The 18,464-nt window shown below is 42.4% G+C and overlaps 2 protein-coding genes across 3 annotated transcripts in view; one reads left to right on the top strand and one right to left on the bottom strand.

Annotated features, from left to right (window-relative positions):
* Positions 1-699: 699 nt before the first annotated feature.
* On the bottom strand, positions 700-9,756 carry spg7 (SPG7 matrix AAA peptidase subunit, paraplegin). The gene is made up of 17 exons (XM_030094982.1): positions 9,402-9,756; positions 8,265-8,367; positions 8,090-8,179; positions 7,766-8,007; positions 7,307-7,446; positions 6,895-6,997; positions 6,656-6,781; positions 4,983-5,145; positions 4,130-4,303; positions 3,915-4,039; positions 2,737-2,839; positions 2,502-2,612; positions 2,225-2,340; positions 1,914-2,070; positions 1,636-1,799; positions 1,420-1,497; positions 700-1,336 (listed from the first exon to the last, which is right to left on the bottom strand). The coding sequence occupies exons 1-17, from the start codon at positions 9,618-9,620 to the stop codon at positions 1,130-1,132; spliced, it is 2,421 nt and encodes an 806-aa protein (XP_029950842.1). The 5' UTR covers positions 9,621-9,756; the 3' UTR covers positions 700-1,129.
* Positions 9,757-12,762: 3,006 nt separating this feature from the next.
* The window catches only part of ankrd11 (ankyrin repeat domain 11), a 110,749-nt gene continuing 105,047 nt past the window's right edge, over positions 12,763-18,464 (top strand). The window contains exon 1 of one of the 2 annotated variants that reach the window (XM_030091007.1): positions 12,763-13,201. The gene's annotated coding sequence lies outside the window, so the exon portion shown is untranslated. The remainder of the gene's footprint in view (positions 13,202-18,464) is intronic. The other variant, XM_030091001.1, reaches the window with a different exon arrangement.

Here is an 18,464-nt window from a genome sequence, read left to right as displayed (position 1 = left end):
GATGCAAACCAAACCTTTGGTTTTGAGGAGCGTTTGGACGCAACTGACTAAATGGTTCACTGTGACGTTTTGTCTTGAAAAAGAAGGAGGGACAGAAGAATCTTGGTGTGGATCAGAAAATGTACGGTGCATGCTACAGGGCAGGGTGTGTGTTTAAACCTGTATCCATGTCTGCTGTTGTTGTTTGTCCTCAGACTTGGACTGAGCAGTAATGATACATGCAACCAGCATGAGATAAAAAACAAAACAAAACTTTAAATGTATTCCTTTTTTTATATGATTGTTTTATAAGAAACATTTGCTTTGATATGAATAGCTTTTCTTTTTCTTGAATCAAAAAACAAAACCCTCCATTCCAGCATGTAGTAACCTCTCAGGAGTTATTTCATAGAACAGTGTCTCACACCATTGTAACGAAACCGTTTGGAGGCGGAGACTTGTATTTTTTAAATCTATGTTCACTGAATTAAATTTTACTGCCGTGTACAGAATAAATGAAAATCTTTGATTTAGTGTATGTTGGTTTATTATCATGGAAACCCATAATGTTGTGATATCAAACTCAATGGCCTGAAATGTAGAAGCAGAGCATGAACACAACCCTACAGAGACAGACACTTTAAATTTAGTTTTTTCAGTGAATGGATGCTGGATGCTGTATATTTTGCACTGATTTAACAAAAACACAAACCATGTGGAAATAAACTTTTATTTAAATATTTGGTACCACCGTTCTTGGGGACTTCATGTTAGCTTGCAGCAAACCAAACCAGTAGAAGTCCCTGACACCAAAGTCCTTTGCCTTTTACGCAGTTGAGAGAAGATCTGCTGCTTACATGATGCACACATTCATTTTTCAAACTGTAGGGATAAAAAAAGTTTCAACAATCAGAAAAAAAAAAAACTAATAAAGATCACACACCTGAGGTCTGACTGCTCACATCAAGCTGGCTGCAGAATAATGAATAACTTAGTGCCGTGAATATGAGCCACATGTTTAAAGGCAACTAACACTTTCCTTTCTGGAAGAATCAAAAAGAATGTTTTATTGTGACAGAGCGATCACAGAGTTGGCGAGCATATCTTTTGGGCAGGTGATTTATTCAGCCGAGGCAGACACAGCAGGAGCTCAGGCCAGCTGCGGGTTGACGTCCTCCTCTGTGTGTTTTCGGGGTGGCGGCCGGGGTTCGTCCTCTCCCGTGTCCTGCTTGTCTCTCTCGGCCTCCACCCAGCTCTGCGGGAGGATCATCTTCTTCGGACCGTGAGGCGGCGGACCCAGCAAGGCCTCAATGTCGTCGTAGTTCACCACTTCACGCTCCAGCAGCGCGTTGGCCAGCTGGAGAGACAAAAACAAGGGTTTCGATGGGGCTCAACGAGCAGAATCATGACAATTCATATTCAAAGAAATGAACTCCTGACCAGTGTCAGCTTGTCCCTGTTGTCCATTAATAGCTTCTCCGTGTGCCTGTACGCACGGGCGATTAACATCTTAGCCTCCTGGAAGAGCAGAGAAATGAATATTTTAAAGGGTGAGAACAAAAAAAAAAAAACTTTGATACCAAAAGACTCATTATGTCAACATTCACAGTGCGCTAATTTGGGATGAGAGAGAACTGCTCCTATTTTAGAACCCACATGATCCATCTGCTGCTGCAGGCCCTGGCTGAAAGGACGGCGGCCAACGGCGCCTTGCTCCTCCGTATCAGGGAAGGAGACCTGGCCGACGCTGTCGCACATGCCGTACTGCTTCACCATGGAGTAAGCCACACGGGTCACCTTACGCAGGTCGTCCTGCGCGCCTGAGGACGCAGGCCAAAAGACGCTTTTATTGTGGGTTTTAAGGCGCTCCGCTGTCAGCAGGATTCAGCAGGTTAGGAAACCGTGGCGGCAGTGAACAGGAACGAGGGCGTTACCTGTGGTGACCTTGTTGAAGGTGATAGCCTCTGCAGCCCGTCCTCCCAGAGCCATGCACATCCGCTCGAACAGCTGCTCCTTCGTGAACAGGAACTGGTCTCGAGGTAAAATCTGGGCAAATCCCAGGGCCGCATTCGTCCGAGGGGCAATGGACACCTTAAAAACACACACACACACACAAATCATCACATAAGAGTGTGTTTTGGTTTGCACTCCCAACTCACAGCAAGAAACACAGGCTTGTGTGTGGAGTCTGCATGTTCACCCTGAGCTCTGAGTGAGCTGACTGTGTGTTGACACATGGTGTTACCTTCATGACGGCCTCTGTGTGCTCCAGGAGCCATCCCACCAGGGCGTGTCCAGACTCATGAAAGGCAACCACCCTCTGCTCCTCTTTCGACAGGATTTTGCTTTTCTTTACACTTCCTGAAGACACACACACACACACACACACACACACACACACACACACACACACACACACACACACACACACACACACACACACACACACACACACACACACACAAGTTAAAGTTCACTATGGCTGCACGGCTCAGGTGTGGGATGCGTTTGTGTCGCTGTACCTGCGATCACTCTTTCCACAGCATACTCAAAGTTAAAGGTATCAATGGACTTGTAGCCCTCTCTGGCTGCGTGGAGAGCAGCTTCGTTACAAATGTTTGCGATATCCGCACCTGCAGAGACAAAGAGTTCCCAGTCACTACATGGAAATTCCACAATGCAATGAACTAGCAGTTCGGTACTTTTCACAGATTTATACAAAAACACTTGAGGACAATGCGATAAACTGACACATACCACTGAAGCCTGGCGTGAGCTCAGCCAGACGCAGAGAGTAGAAGTTAGCAGGCTGGGTCAGTTTCAAGATCTTCAGGTGCTGCTCAAAGATTTCCTTCCTCTCCTGAAAATGAAACGTATAACATCAGCCTGACACAGTTTAAAGTGTAGCACTGGAGAACCTACGATAGGGAGGATGTACAGACAAACTAGTTTAAGAGAATTGGATTTTTAACTGGCTCTTAAGAGACCACAGCAGGGTTTATTTTGATTTTACGTCAAAAAATGAGCTGCCTCGTTTCCAAGATATATTCACCTTAACAACGTTCAATATCTTGCTGTTCTTCAATATCACTGTGAGTTTCTGATTGTGCAACATGACAGAGAATCTTATTTTCACCTTCAATTTCTAGTAGCGTCTGATGCCATGCCATAAATAATTTAGTTCAGGAGTGTCAAACGCAAACGCAATTTAGTTCAAGGGCCACACACGGCCAAATCTGACCGCAAAAGAGAGCATTATATTCTACACACAAGAGCAAATGTTCTCATGTTTAGTTGTATGATGAAATTCTGAAAAAAATATACTATTCACAGAATCCAAAAATCTTGAAATTTCAAGAAGTGAATAGCTCTAAAAGTTTAAATAGAAGTCAATCAGTCAGCCAATCACAGGGCAGCAAGATCTCAATATAACTTAAGCAACAGTTCAATATAAATCTGTATTTCTGTGAAATATTCAAAAATAAATCAATCATGGCTGCTGGAGTCTCTTTTCAGGTTAAAATAGGAAACACCTTTTTAGTTCTTCTTTACATTCTTTATATATTCATCCTGATAATTTGGCTCTGACACTAATTTTTACTTATCTAGCATCATACACCGGTGATCTTTGGCCATTTTATTTCTGACTTTCCACACACGCGTATTGTTGCTGCGTATTGATCTGACAAATTAGAAACAGAAATTACTCTTATCGAACATTTCTCGTTAAGAAGTTAATATAAACCGAAATGCTTTCAGGGCCCAGATATTACTGACCGTAACGGAAATGGCCCTGCCTGCACTTTTTCACTTGCATTACCGACTCCAGTTGTAGACTGGACTCCACTCACATACCCCCCCCCAAAAAAAGAAAGAAAGATAAACACCAGGTACAGTGCAGCAGCAGCAGAGTACAGTGAGGTGCTCAGGACTACCTGCAGAGTGGGCAGGTCTATGAAGATGTGTCTGTCCAGCCTGCCAGGTCTCATGAGAGCATTGTCTAAGATATCTGCTCTGTTGGTGGAAGCCAGGACGATAACGTGGTCTGTTGTGCCCATTCCTGCAGAGAGACAAATCAGCTCAAAACAACATTCAGTCAAAACATCTGAGGATTAAACAAACGGCTCTTAAATCACCGTCTCTGACTCACCGTCCATTTCCACCAGCAGCTGGTTGAGAGTCTGCTCCTCTTCGGTGTTTGAGAAGCCCGACATGTTGGTGGAGCGCTTCTTTCCCACAGCGTCGATCTCATCGATGTAGACGATGCAGGGCGCCCGAGCACGAGCCTCCTTGAACAGACTCCGGACGCGGGCAGCACCCAGGCCTGCGCACAATCCCAATAAATTTTGATTTATCACAGTAATTTACAGAGCATTTGAAACTAAAATGAAGTGTAACTATGACTGAAGAGTTTCCTCTTTTCATAATCGATGAAACCTGTAAAACGACCTCTGGCAGGAGGTGTATGTTTCCACAACGGTTCGGCTGTTGACTGGTTTACTTATAAACTGGTTGGTTAACAGGATAACTCAAAAATATGTGGATGGATTTTGAGAGAAAGTAGCAAAAAATATTTTTTTTTTTTTTTTTTTTTTACATTTTTTGATGAGATCCAGATCATTTTCTCACCAGTATGTTTTTACAGAAACTAATACTTTCCCATGTATAATCAACATGTCTTGGGTGAAAACAGTTAACAGAATCTCTTCTTTCATCTGACATAAAAGGCAGATACTTTTATCCTCCTAATTTATATGCTTTATTTGTGAACCAGTTACAAATAACAACATTATTATAATATTATTACTAGAGCTACTGTCCAGCGGTTCATCAGTTATCTTTGAGAAAACTGGCCAGATGGGGAATCCATAAATAATCTTAATAATATCCATCATTGTATTAATAATGTTTGGGCCCATATTTTGGCATATGATGTTGTGCAGTGAAATGAGCTAAAAGCCATGACTGCTTCTGAAATAACAGCCTGTAATACTGGTACATACCTCCAATGACCTCCACAAACTCAGAGCCCGCCATAGCCAGGAAGGGCACCTGGGCCTCCGTGGCTACAGCCTTAGCCAGCAGCGTCTTCCCACATCCGGGGGGGCCCAGCAGCAGGGAGCCTTTGGGAACTTTGGCTCCCAGCTGGAGGTATCGCTCTGGATTCTGTCAACGGAAAACATCTTGTTGGTAAATAAGAAGAATGATATTGAAAGCAAAGTGGTTCTGGTGAGACTGGATTATAAATACAAGACATTAGGGATGCACATTTTATATATTTTTTATGACCGTTAACCGACGCCCTTTAACCGGTTAATAACCGTTAACCGATAAGATTTAAAGCCCGTCCATGCTTCACATGTCTACGTGGGTGTGCGTTGCGCATTGGTCTGCGCGGACCGATCTGCGGACGTCCGCGCAGCAGCCAGCTGACCGCGTTACGCGCAGGTTGCGCCGGTATACGCATCGCCAGAGCGCCACAGAAAACAAAATATGACAGTAAAAGTGACGGCATCTCGTGGATGGAGACAGCAGACTGTCTGGAGGGAGGAGAAGGTCTGCCGAGGGAATCGCTCCGGCGGCGCCCCCGCGATTCAGAAAAAATAAAAAAAAAAAATAAATAAACTTTAATATTAAATGATAACGCACTGACAATATATGTGCTTAATTTTCTCTAAATAATCTGTAATAAAGGAGCAGAGAAACAGTCTGTAGTGCCGGAAAAGCTTCTGGAGGATGTGTGGAACAGTGCGCCTGAACGCGCACAGCGTGCGCATCGGTGGAGCGCCGAGGTTCCAAAGCGACGCGAAGCATGGACGACCTTTAAACACCCTGTTGAGTGGTTCCATGCTGCCGCTCCGACATTCCGACGCACCACCATTTAGACAGATCACCATTCCGAAATACCGCTATTGCGACACGCAGACATCCCACCATTCCGACACGGAAATGTGCGCTCCGAGAGTGACTGACTCGGCGCTGTCCAGTGCTTAACTGCGGATTTACAATGACAGCAAATTCTCATCTAAAATGGAAAAAAAGCTACAAGATTTAGATATAATTAACAGCACTGTAGGCTTCAATCATTTCCTATTGTTTTTTAAATTATGTGGAGAGCGAGCGCACCGGTGATTTTTTTTTGTGTGTTCTGATTAATTTCCTAAATAAAGTTTTAGCTTCTGAAATCCGATTTTTAAACAGTTCTGATGAAGCTTAATGTTTATCTGGATGATGCGGCTTCACACCGAACCATTTCACTGTGAATCTGGACGACCCGCGGCGCCTGGAGATAAAAAATAATATTCAATGTAACGTCGGTTTTGTGCCACATGCGTCAATGCGCACAAAGATACACACCCTCCTGGACTGTACAACATGAAGGCAGCTGGAATTAATCAGTGAATTAAGGAGTCATCTGCAGCGCAGTCATTGATATCTGTCATATAATGCCAGCGTGCATGAAGACGCACGGCTCTGTGGAGAGCTCCGCTCCAGCTGGAGCTAAAAAAAAAAAAAAATAACCGATAGTATTAACCGGTCAAAGTTCCTGTTATCGGTTAACGGTTAAACGGTTAACCATGTGCATCCCTACAAGACATGATTAAATTCTGCCCAAGTTTACAGTCATGAAGCATTAATCTGAGATATTTCACAGGATCCGACTCTGTTTTCTTACCTTGAGGTAGTCGACAAACTCCTTGACTTCCATCTTCGCCTCATGCATGCCTGCTACATCTTTGAAACTCACTCCTTTGCCTGATTTTCCATCCACGATGGTAAACTTGGCCATCTTCAGCTGATTCTGTTGAGTGTGTTGAAACATTTAATTAGACATGCATCAAAGCATTTAAACTCAGATCATATGCTTATAGTTGTCTCTCTGTTTGTTTGTGTGTGTGTGTGTGTGTGACTCACAAAAGCACTGAAGCCACCTTCTCTGCCACCCATGCCTGCAAGTCGGAAGATGTACCAGAGAATAGCCACACCGATCGCAGCCATTCCCAAAGCATAGACAGCACTGTGATAATAACAGATGAGGGAAAAATGCTGAATAACAACAAAAGCTGCAATTTATCTGCATGACCGTAAATGTAAATATCATTTTAAACACACCTACAGTACCAAAAAAACCTTATGGTGTCATGCGTGTTTACATCAAAATGCTCAGAAAAAATAAAAAATAAAATCTGCTCTGGAGCAAATGAATTATAAATTGACACAATTTCATCTGTGAGTATATAACTCCCTCAGATCACACAAGTTTTGTGAGGCTCCTCAGACCTGAATCTTTTTTTAAAACCTGCTATGAGAAAACATATGTTCATACTTTCCAAAGAATCCAGTGCGTTTGTAGGACACTGGGATTCTGTCCTTAGTGTCAATATTCAGCTCCTCTTCAGCAGCTCTGAGCTTCTCCTCAAACTTGTCGATGTTGGCGACCTGCATCCTGTACATGAGCGCCAGCCTCTGAAAAGAAAGTGCAGCAAGAGTTAACATGGAGACTGATTCCACTTGCTGCCGAGTGCCGTAATGTCCAGCTGTGTGAGTGAGCAGTGAATGCAGCATGAAGAGACAAAGCAAAAAAATCACAAATTAGAACTTTTAGTTTTCATATTAAAAACTACTATCAATCAGCATTCAGGCTTTCTGGAATAGCAGGGAGACATCGATGAGAAAAAGCAAATAGCTCGACGAGTACAGGAAATGCCGAAACAGGCTGACAATTTATTTATTTATTTATTCATTTATTTTCTTTTCTAAATATGTGTTTTCCTGCACAACTTACCGGCCTGCCAAAGATCACCGCACCAGGATGCAGGTAGATTTCTACAATGTCGCTCTCAGGAACAACCTGCACGCGGGACACCTCCCCCTTGGCCAACATCTCGTTGACAAAGTCGTTCCAGGAGATGTTGCCGCCGCTGGTGTTGATGGAGTTCAGGAGGCTCATAATGAGTGCGATGATGAAGAGTGTACGCAAGCGCTCCCGGTACATCTGGTCCTCCTGCTCACGCCGCTTCTTCTCCTCTGAAAGTTACAATAAGACACATAGTGAGACATGTGACAGATATTTAAAACAGGCATTAACGTGGAGTAGCTTCCCGGTCACCTTCATCTTCTTCTGGAGTTTTTCCTTTGGGTCCACCGCTCTTATTTTTTTGCTGCTTGGACTGAGACGTACTGAAAAAGTTCATTGACCCTGAAATCAAAGAATTTCTCAACATAAGTATTTTTGCATATGCAGCATAAGTAAACAACCACACAGAGGTCAGTTATGAGTTCACCTAGCAGGTTAACCAAACCGACGGGGTTCCTCAGCAGGTTGCTTCTGATCAGCTCTTTGCTCAGGCCGAGCATGGCAGGACTCAGCGGTCTGTGCAGGAGACTCTGAAACACAGGAATGAAGAATGAGGTGTGCCGTATGCTCTTCTTGTGTGTACGTTTCTCCAGAGCTGTGGATCTTTCATCTGCAGTGACTGGCTTCATCACCCTTGCGTGTTTGTTTTACGCTGGTGTTTTTTTTTTGTTGTTTGTTTGGTTTTTTTTTTCATTTTCTAACAGCTAAACCTGTTAAGTTAAGACAGAGAGGAACACCTGGAAGGAACTGATGAGAATCATTCACACTGCTGTAATTAAGGATACACAATTAAAGCAATGTACCAGTAGCTGCACTTCAGCAGAGATTTCATGAATTGCTTATATCTGCCGTTAAAACATGATTATGTTGATTGTGATTAGTTATCTTAATAGAGTTGTAAGTCATGCCGAATGAAAAAAAAACAGTTATAATTTTGGAGATCATTCTATTTCCAAAAAATTTCCAAAAAGAAGGTTGCGATTTTTATTTGAAACACTCACCATAAGTGTAGCGTTATTATCACAACTCTTCACACTTTTAATGGCATTCAAAGAAATTTAAAACCCATTTATGCTCTCTCTCAGGGTAATTCAACACTTTAAAGTCAGTATGAAACACCCCAAGCTTGCAGTTACACAATAAATGCATTATGACATGGTGGAGCAGTGGTTAGAACTCTAGCCTCAAAGTGAGATCATCATGCGTTCAAACACCAGCCAAGCAGATTGTGTGCAGGTTTCCTCCTACAGTGAGTCAACTGGTGTCCCTATAATGAAAATGTGATGGCCTGATGACCTGTCCTGACCTCGACCTGCAGCAGCACTTACATAACAATTTAATCAGGTATTATTAGATGGTTGGCATAAACAAGAGGGAAGTTGAATTTTTTGAAGAAAAAAAAAATCCTCCCGATATATTTCTGTGTGAAGGATCTCCAGGATGAAAGTTAACATGCTGTGTTCATCTTAAACATTACCCCTGTATTACACTGAGCATTGGTTAATACTCATCGATCACTGCAGCATCGGAACAAGCCTGGATTTCTGACGAGTTCCGATCTTACCTGGATGAGTTTGTGTGGATACAGAAGCGTCTCCGAAGCTCCGGCACGCTTGTTGTGGACATCTCTGACACTGACCCTGGATGTCTGATCTCTGACAGGGATTCTGGATGTCTGTCTGTCTGCTAACACATGACAGCTCCTCCTGGACAGTGTCCACAACAACCTCCTGCTCTGTTTCCCACAAACAGCGCGACTGTGCAAGTGTAACAACGCAGACATGGCGACAGATATGATTCAAATCATATATGAAGTACACAGCTTCAGCTCCATCGCTCTCACGCCTCGTGGATCTCGGTGTTATAAGCTGTTTGTGTTCCTCTCCCTCGGTGCACAGTACAGCTAGCTAGCTGTGTTATTCAACAGCAGCGAGCTGATCCGTCAGCGGGGTTGCCATGTCTGAATGACAACGCGAGACAAAATCCTTCAGACTGCCCGCGAAATCCGAAACGTTTTCTTCAACGCAACAGTTATTTCAACGGGCTTCAAAAAGCCTATCACCGCTATCCCTGACTCTGAATTTTGTTATTCGAATCAAATTTGCAGATGTAGTAAAGCGTCCACTTTTCGAATGGGTTTTGGTGGGGAGTTCAGAGTAAATCAGAGTTCACGTAAATTATCCAGGCTGTAATCTTCACCAACGGATACCATATAATAGTATGATTTTCTAGATGATCTAGATCTAGCCTAGATCTATCGAAACCCAACAATACACACTCACCCAACCCACAACACGTAAGAAATCAAACAAGCAACCAAATCCGCGGAAAACCACGGACTTGGCAACCCAGTCAGTCTGGCATTGCGTCGATGTGTTGCAGGACCTTCTGTGCAAGCAAAACGCAGCCATGAGACGTTTTTTATTCTATCTCTATTCTTAAATAAATATCTGTTTCTGCTCAGTACTTTCAATACACGGGATATTTTTCAAAACAAATTACTAGTTAAACTTTGAACTTCACACTTCCGTGTTGATCTTGAAGGTCCTAAAAGCTGCGTAGGAGTTTGCGCAGGATTTATGCGACGCAACGTAAGAGACGCGCTTTAATCTGACATCATGTTTCAGACTGTCATGCAGCTCAGTGAACTCAGTGCACCGACTACAAACCACTTGCTAAATCCTGCACTCCCTCAAGCCTACATGCAGTATCGAAACCATTCTGTGTTTTTATATTTTCCGTCATGATCGCAATGGTTAAAAAGTAGCCACTTTATTAGGTACACACATGAACTCTCGTGATCCTGGACAAACAGCTCAGCAAAAAAAAAAAAAAAAAAAAAAAAAATCTGCCTTTACATGGATATTATTTGGAATTGTCAGATTGGTTTACTTAATTAAAGTACCACATTTAAAAAAATCTGGTAAAAAACAAATACCTGTTATTGACTCATCCCAGATTAATCCCAAAATGCCATAATCAAGCAAACACACATTTCTTACTTTTAGTGCATTTTGGATTTATTTTGAATTATTAGTATTATTTTCCAGTGAAAACTGGTTCCATTCGTCTATTCTCCTCATTAGCATGTCTATGGGTTGGCCAAGTTAGAAACCTGTCATTGTATTGTTCTTCCAGCTCATCCACCTATATGAATACTAATTTGAAGTGGATCTCATCAGATGATCTCTAGTAAAAGGGAACCTTTATTAACTGTGTGACAGCAAGACAACAGAAGAAACAGAGATGGTGTACCTAACTATTAAACTGAACTATAGCCTACTGTGTAACAATTGAAGTGGTTGGTGAGTGTTTAATGCAGTACAGTTAAGGGAAAATGCAAACACGGTTCAATTTACTTACTGCACTTGAAAATTACATTTAAATTGGAAAAGGTTAGACAGTAGGGGACAAATGTGGAATCTCTCGCATTTGCTCGTTTTACTTTGCAGTCTCTTGGCTTGATTGTATTAGATTAAATCTACTTGATCTGTAGGGCTTGACAGAGATTAGGAAAAGTTGTAAACTGGAGCAGATGTGTATACAATATAAAACAACACTGAACATGCATTGTGGAATGTAAAAGCAATGGATTTGGCACACTTCCTTGCTGTACAGCATTTGAATACATCAGTGAGCAGCTGAAAAGTACAACATTAAAAGCAAGACAGCCTTATAACACAAAACATTCAAATATATTGTTTTACAATGGTGTCTGCTGAGCTTGCAGATGATTTAATCGTGTTAGAGGACAGAAATTTATATATTATAAATGAACTTGCAAGGGAAATACTTTTTTAAATATTGTGGCTGCAATTTAAACTGGTAAACGTTTTCAATATACAAAGCATAATTAAATCTAACTGGACTCCAAATTATCTGAAGTCTTTGAGAACTGCATCAAATATTTTGACTTGTTTTCTCTGAAAATCTTCCAGCAGATGGCGCTATGTATTCACTTCATTGCGGTGAGCACTCATGTCAGTAGCGTCCAGTTTTGACATATAATGGTACTTGAGCACTCATTTTACTGGGCATGAGACGAAAAGTCATAGTACTATTAGATATGAGCCAGCAGACTATCGGGACATAGATCCTTTATTTATCAAAAATAAATATACTGTACATCTTCACATCACCGCGGATGTTGTTAATGATCGCCGTCCTAAAAAAATCGACGTGTAAGGGTCAACATGAACGACACATGAAGCGAGCCAATCACAATAGAGACGTTTTCTTGCAGCCAATGAGATCCTTCGTCTCATTCACTCGCGTTTCATTCTGACCGAGGGTGCGTCAGTTTGTTACACCGGCACGCACCGTTTGTTAACCTGCACAGTGTCGTCTGTGCCATTTCCTGAATTCTATCTTTGCTCGATACTTTGAAAACACAGACTTTGTCCGTTGGCTAACGTCGAGACATATGATCAATACGAAGACCCGGTGATTTACATACAATTGAGAAGATTTAACAATTCCAGAACGAATTGTGTATTTTTCAGGAATTCTATGGTTGCCGACTTTCGTAATTTGGAACATATAATTAGTGTAGTTTTGGGTTGTACACCGAAATTCACATTTCAAATAAATTGTGAAAAGTCTAAACCTATAAACGTTTACCTGTAATAAACATGGTTGAATGTGCTCAGTAACGTACTAAACGAGCGCGTCCTTCGCCCGTACTCCATTTCCTTTTCTTGGTCCTCCAACTATATAATGGAGTGTGGTCGCTTGCGTGTGAAACTGTAATATATGAGCCGCCACGTTGGCGCTTTGGAAACACAGATTCTGACACAAAAGTAGGTTGTGAGGTGGATCCAAAATGGCGTCAGTTTCATCCTGCACGGAAAGAACCGCCGCCCACAGCACCACCGCCAATGAGAGCTGTCGTTTCATTCCGGATGCGTTTCCGTCCCGATCGTCCACACACTGAAGTCAAAGGCCGCTCGAAAACCGCTCGAATGGGTTGGCAGAGAGGATTAAACTGAAACAACAAAATGCTGTTTTGATGATTTACGTGAACCGAAGCAAATCTGCCGTGAGAAAAATGGACTGTTTAAGGTTCGTCGTGTGCGCTGAAGGTGAAACAGCTTGGCTGTAAACACATTCTCGTGGATATTTTCTTTCTCTTTGGACGTCTGTTGGTGTGCACGGTTCTGACAAGCTAACGCTTGCTAGCCTCGACTCCGCTGAGCTGCTTATGAGGTGCGATGGTCGTCGCGGGTTTATGCGGATGTCTCCGGACCCGTCTGTTTTGAACCGACGGCAACAAATGGGACCATCCAGCATCGGCCGAACCCACCGCGGCGTAGACTAATCTCTCACAATTCAGTTGAATATACGACATTGTGGGAACTCAAACAGGTAAGACCGATTTTCCCCACTTACGTTATCCTGCGAAGCTAACAACAACAACAAACGGGCTGTTGCTGCCTGTGGACCTCAGTCCGACTGCTGTGTGCTGCGACAAAGGTCAGCAAGCAAGATTTAGCCTTATTATGGTGTAATTGAAACACAGTGTTGCCTCATAGTTGCATAATTCACACGTTTACTACGCATTCTTATCTGCAGTTTATGGTATGTGGTTTTTTTAATGGTTAAAAATGTGTGGGTGGTTTTAGTAATTCCAGTCAGGCTGGTGGGAGTCATTATGGGGGCTGACACTGGCAGTGTTTTGGTATTTTAGGGTTGAACACGGCTTCTTAACCAGTTGGAGTGTCGGTGTCACACCCCCCGAAGTCTGCAATTGAACAGACTGTTGTGCCTGTGTTTTGGAAAGTGAAAATAACACCGACCATTTCCACTAATTTCGTTTCACCTGTTTTATATCATTAATTAGTGATACGTGACTGAAATTAACATATTCATCTGGAGAATGCACCAGTAATGTTTTTTTTTTCTCCTTTTTTTTTAATATGTGTGGGCGTACATTCAGAGCATCACCAGCTTTTCTTGTTAAACGTGCATAGCATCAACTCGTAGCACGCAACACTGTCGTTTCTGTTTTCTGGTGCACTAAAGCAAAATGGACGTGCCAGATACATGCCTGTTAAAGACGGCAGCGACTTAAAATTATTGCAACAAATTCAAGGTGATAAATGTGTTGAATGATTTAGCCCACAGGCTCTCTTAGACCCATCAATAAGTGCATGTAGGTAGTTAGCAGCCCACCAGCGGGGTGCACAGATGGATAACTGTCCCAGTCGGCTGAGCTGGCTCAATGGAGTGTGTGTTTTCTATACTAATAACATGCGAAGGAGGGGCAGAACATGGTGGGATTTGAGATAAGCTGTAGGAGAACTGGAATATGGAGGAGAAATCCTGGCCTCTTTGGTGCAGTAGCAGCGCTGAGGAAAACACTGCAGTGCCGCTGGTGGTGTTTTCCACCAAGATACTGAGAGTGTTTGAGCTTGTTGGGGCGTTCGTGTTGACTACACTGCAGAGGCAGTGATGCATATCTCTGTCTCCCTGGAGCATGCATAGGTCTTGTTTGCCTCAAATCAAACCGTTTCGGATGTCCTATTCTGTTGTACTTCAATACTTTGATGCAAGGGATTTCAGATGTACTCTCTGCTCTTGCAGAAGTGTAAACATAGTTTTATCTTTAGTGCATTGCTGTGTTTGTGCTGTGATATCTTAAATAAGGAGTGAAAATCTCCAATAAGTAAATATATGTTGTCGTTAATGCTCACATCACTTGTTCTAATCACATTTTTATTGCTGAAAATTGACTAAAGTCTAAATATATCTGTTGATAAGAGGTTGTAATTGCCTTGCTTCTTGACTCTTGTGACCTACATATCCCATCCGGTTCCCATTATTGATGGCTGCGTTTCGCCCCCTGTTCCTATAAGTGGTACCAGAAAATCAAGACATATCCTCTGTCTGCAACAGGAAATGGAGTTTGGCTGGGTTGGAAAGGTCATGAGCTCAGGAAGGAGAAGCAAGCAGTATTTTTTATTTTCTGCTCAACAGTGGGTCTCGGGTCTCAGAACAGTTTGGTTTCATTTAAAAGTCATTTTACCCAGATATGGGAAACATCTGGGTTGCGGGAAACGCTGGGGTGTCATGTTGTGATAGAGCAAATAATCCTCAAGGGCTTGATGTCTGCTCCACACTTTTGTGCCTATTTTGAAGATGTTTTGTGTTTGTACAGTTCAATATGCTCTGGTCTGAGATGGAGGCAAGGCAAGTTCTGTGCGTCATGACAGAAACACAGCACAATTTAAAGTGCTACAGCAAGACCATCATGGTTGCAGTGTTTGGGCGACTCGACAGTAGCTGTTGCAGGGGACATCAAGATGATTATTATGACCATGGCGTCGAATGACAATCTGTCAGAATCAGTGAATCACTCTCTACGGACAGACATTGATGTGAGACTGCTGAACCCAAATGAAAACAGAGAGGCCAGATTTTAAAAGGAGAGTGCATCGCAACAGCAGCACAATAGAGTTTCAGCTCTAAACTGTGAAGTATGAAGTAGTGACTCATACTGTAGGTTTTAAATGAAGGATTGTCTTTTTGTTATTACAGTGATTTATTGTTTAAATTTTCAATTGTTTACACCCTCGCATCAAAGCGCTTCAAACCTGAGCCAGGCCATTACCTGTGCAGTTCGCATGTTTTCGCACGCGTTTTCCCTTCCAATCCACACTCCTAAATTCATGCATGTGAAGTTAATTGATAACCTTAAAGCACTGTCCACACTGAGGTAGTTTCAGGTGTCTCCACTTACGTTTTTTGTAAACGATGGATGGATGTTGGTGAGGACGCCTGTAAAGCAGGGCTGCGGGGGTTTTCTTGATTTGACTGCACTGAATTGTTGCAGTAGCTCTAGGCTGACGTCGCTTGCAAAAGGTGAAATTTTTCAGAATTATTCATTGAAGAAAGCAATCTCAACGCTTAGTCATTAATTCAGATGATTTTGTCACTTTACGGACTCATTAGCTCTTCACTTTTGAAGAATTAGGGGAGCGATCGCATTACCTCAACAATATCCAATGCCAGTACATTTAGAAAGATGTGTACGATTGATGCACTCAGAATGCTGCTTTCTCAGGAAATTGCCTGTCTGAGGGATACTCTTGAGAAGTCAAAATAAAACACATTGGTATTTTTGCTCAGCAGTAAGCTGTAAACACAGGTATCTGTCAGACAATGCTGAAGGGAGAGGCTGTTTCCCACAAATAAAGGATGCCACAGATTGGAGCTTCCCAATAGAGTAAACATTTGGGAATGACATAGCAACAACAATTGTGGCCCAACTGTGCAGTCTCCTGTTTGCACATGCGTGCCTTGATTGGTGCTTAGCAAGTAAATTGTTTGCTAAGTGGAACTTTTGAAGAGGCAAACCACGAAAATTTGCAACATTAAAATAAAAAATCTTTCCCAAAAAAAGAGCTGCAGACAGACACTACCTGTCACTTGTAGATATTTGTTACATCTCCCAGCTCCTTTTCTCACAATCCTGACTTTAAGCTGTAAATGCTTCAGATTTAATGACATTGTAAACATGAGTGGATCTTTCTCTTTAAAAGACAACATTTTATGATCCTTTTATAGTGAATTGTTGATGTATCATTTCTCTCAGAAAGCTTCATAACATGTCTGTTTTTCATAATAGCAATATATTATGCGTTTTATTATGGAGCCTGATTTTTGTTTAGTATTAATCATGAGCAGAAAATATAATATTCCACGTAAGCAAAACCCTGTACTTGTGTTTATGTATAGACGGTTGTTACGTTGAATGCTGGTGGCACTTTTTCTGCTCACATACCCCCTTATAAGATGGATTATATAACAATCAAATTGTGTAGGTGGCTGGCACAGTATGCAGTACAATTTGCAGTTTCTTTCTTGAATTTTTTTCTGTGAAATCATCTTCTTGAGTTTCAAATGCTGGAATGAAATAGGTAGTTGTAAGAGGGGGAAAGAAGCTTTTAGCTGTAACTCCTACACCCACTCTGCCTGTGTTCTGTGTGTGCAGGCTCTCCCCTCCCCCTCTTGTACTGAGAGTGTGGTCCTGTTAGGTAAACAAGCATGGCTACTCCTATTTCTTGCCTTTTTCTGTCTGTCTCTGCCTTTCTGTTTCCCCGGGACTGGGTTTCTGTCTTCGTTCCCGCTCGAGTTGTGTAAATCTTTTATAGCTGCCGTTCTACCAGCACAATCTCAGCGGATACTCAAATGGCATCTGAAGCCCTTTGAAATGCAGCCTAGTCCTTTGCCCCCTCCTCTATCCTTGAAGCAAAATGGAACAAAATGGCGGGCCCCAATCCTGCTGTTTCCCTCAGGAACTGTAGAGCCTCATTTCAGGGTTTGGGAGGTCCTGATAGTTGATGGTGCCTTTAACTCGTGTTACGTTCTGCATACTTGCTAGGCTTCCGCTGCACCCCTCCTGATAATATTTTCTCTTCCCCGAGTCTCTTAGACATCAAAGGGAAAGGTTCTCCACTGTGGCATGCTGCTGCTTCACCACAAATGTGCTTTTTACAGACTTGGCTTTTGATCCCTCTGATCGAAGCTCAGAAAAGGAAAAATATGCACTTCTATTTCGTAGGGGAAACTTAACCGATGTGCCTAATTATTATTTCAAGCATGCTGAAATATCTCAACGTGTATCACGCAGCAGTCTAATCTTGGGGTTTGACATGGTTTTGCTGCTCTGGCGCGCACACAGACTGGTCTGCAGCTGCCTTCTGGCGGAGAGATGGCATGATAGGCCTCAAAGGTACTGTTTAGTTCCACTTTTGGTTTCGTTCCAAGCAACTTCAAATAAACTGAATCTCAATACATTTGATGCAGAGATATGCTACAATGTAAATGCCGGAAGTGAATGTTTTCAATGCTTAATCTCAAAGCTGAGTCAACGTTCTTTCTCGATGAGTAACCATAATGAACAAAATCCCCCCCCCCCAAAAAAAAAGCTGAATCCAGGCTCTTAAATCTCTAGATTTATATGTCTACATGTAATCATGAATCCCCTGAAAGCTATATTCCAAAGTTATTTTTCCACCTCAACAGTTATCAGAGCTGCGTTTCTCAGTTGAAGCGTTGCCGTGTTTGTAAGTACTCTCATAAATTCTTGCAAGAAGAATCACAGATTAAGTTGGACTGATATGAGCTAAGCGGCCCGTCTACTTATGTTTATCTCCTCGGTCTTGCAGGGTGAACTAGGTACAGGCCAAGTTGCAGCCGTTTCATTCCAGGTTGGTCAATAATTTCCTGCGGTGCCTAGTACCGCTGTGTGCTAATAGGGCTATGCGTCAAAATTGCATCAGTACTGAGGTCATTTTCCTGGAGATCAGAAGCTTTGTTTGTCTGGCCTTCAGTATATCTTAGCTGTCATGTCCAGCGCCATTTTTCATATTGCTGATCACGAGCTGAATTAACCTTGTGGTTGTTGTGCGGTCAAATTACTCACTGTTGCACCTTTTCCTACATGACGTCTTGACAGAGGAATGATGGGAAATTGATCAACAGTGCAAGTGATAGTAGATTAGTCTGTTTGTGTGATGTGGAGTGTTGATGGGATTTTGTGATTTTTCAGTGACCAAGCTTTGATTTCCTGAGATTAAATAAGATATTCCTTGGATTTATTGCTTCTGTCGGGAATCACTTCATG

This window comes from Salarias fasciatus, chromosome 1 (genome assembly GCF_902148845.1).
Source record: "Salarias fasciatus chromosome 1, fSalaFa1.1, whole genome shotgun sequence".
Taxonomy (NCBI): domain Eukaryota; kingdom Metazoa; phylum Chordata; class Actinopteri; order Blenniiformes; family Blenniidae; genus Salarias; species Salarias fasciatus.
Note: the sequence above shows the minus strand (reverse complement) of the source record. Positions and strands in the feature narration are given on the sequence as shown.

Excerpts from the sequence above, each read along its gene's own strand:
- spg7 (XM_030094982.1), bottom strand. The coding sequence starts at position 9,620 with ATGTCTGCGTTGTTACACTTGCACAGTCGCGCTGTTTGTGGGAAACAG. Across the intron at positions 8,368-9,401 it reads ATCCACACAAACTCATCCAG|AGTCTCCTGCACAGACCGCT; the intron begins GTAAGATCGGAA and ends CCTGTGTTTCAG. Across the intron at positions 2,341-2,501 it reads TGTGGAAAGAGTGATCGCAG|GAAGTGTAAAGAAAAGCAAA; the intron begins GTACAGCGACAC and ends GTGTGTCTTCAG.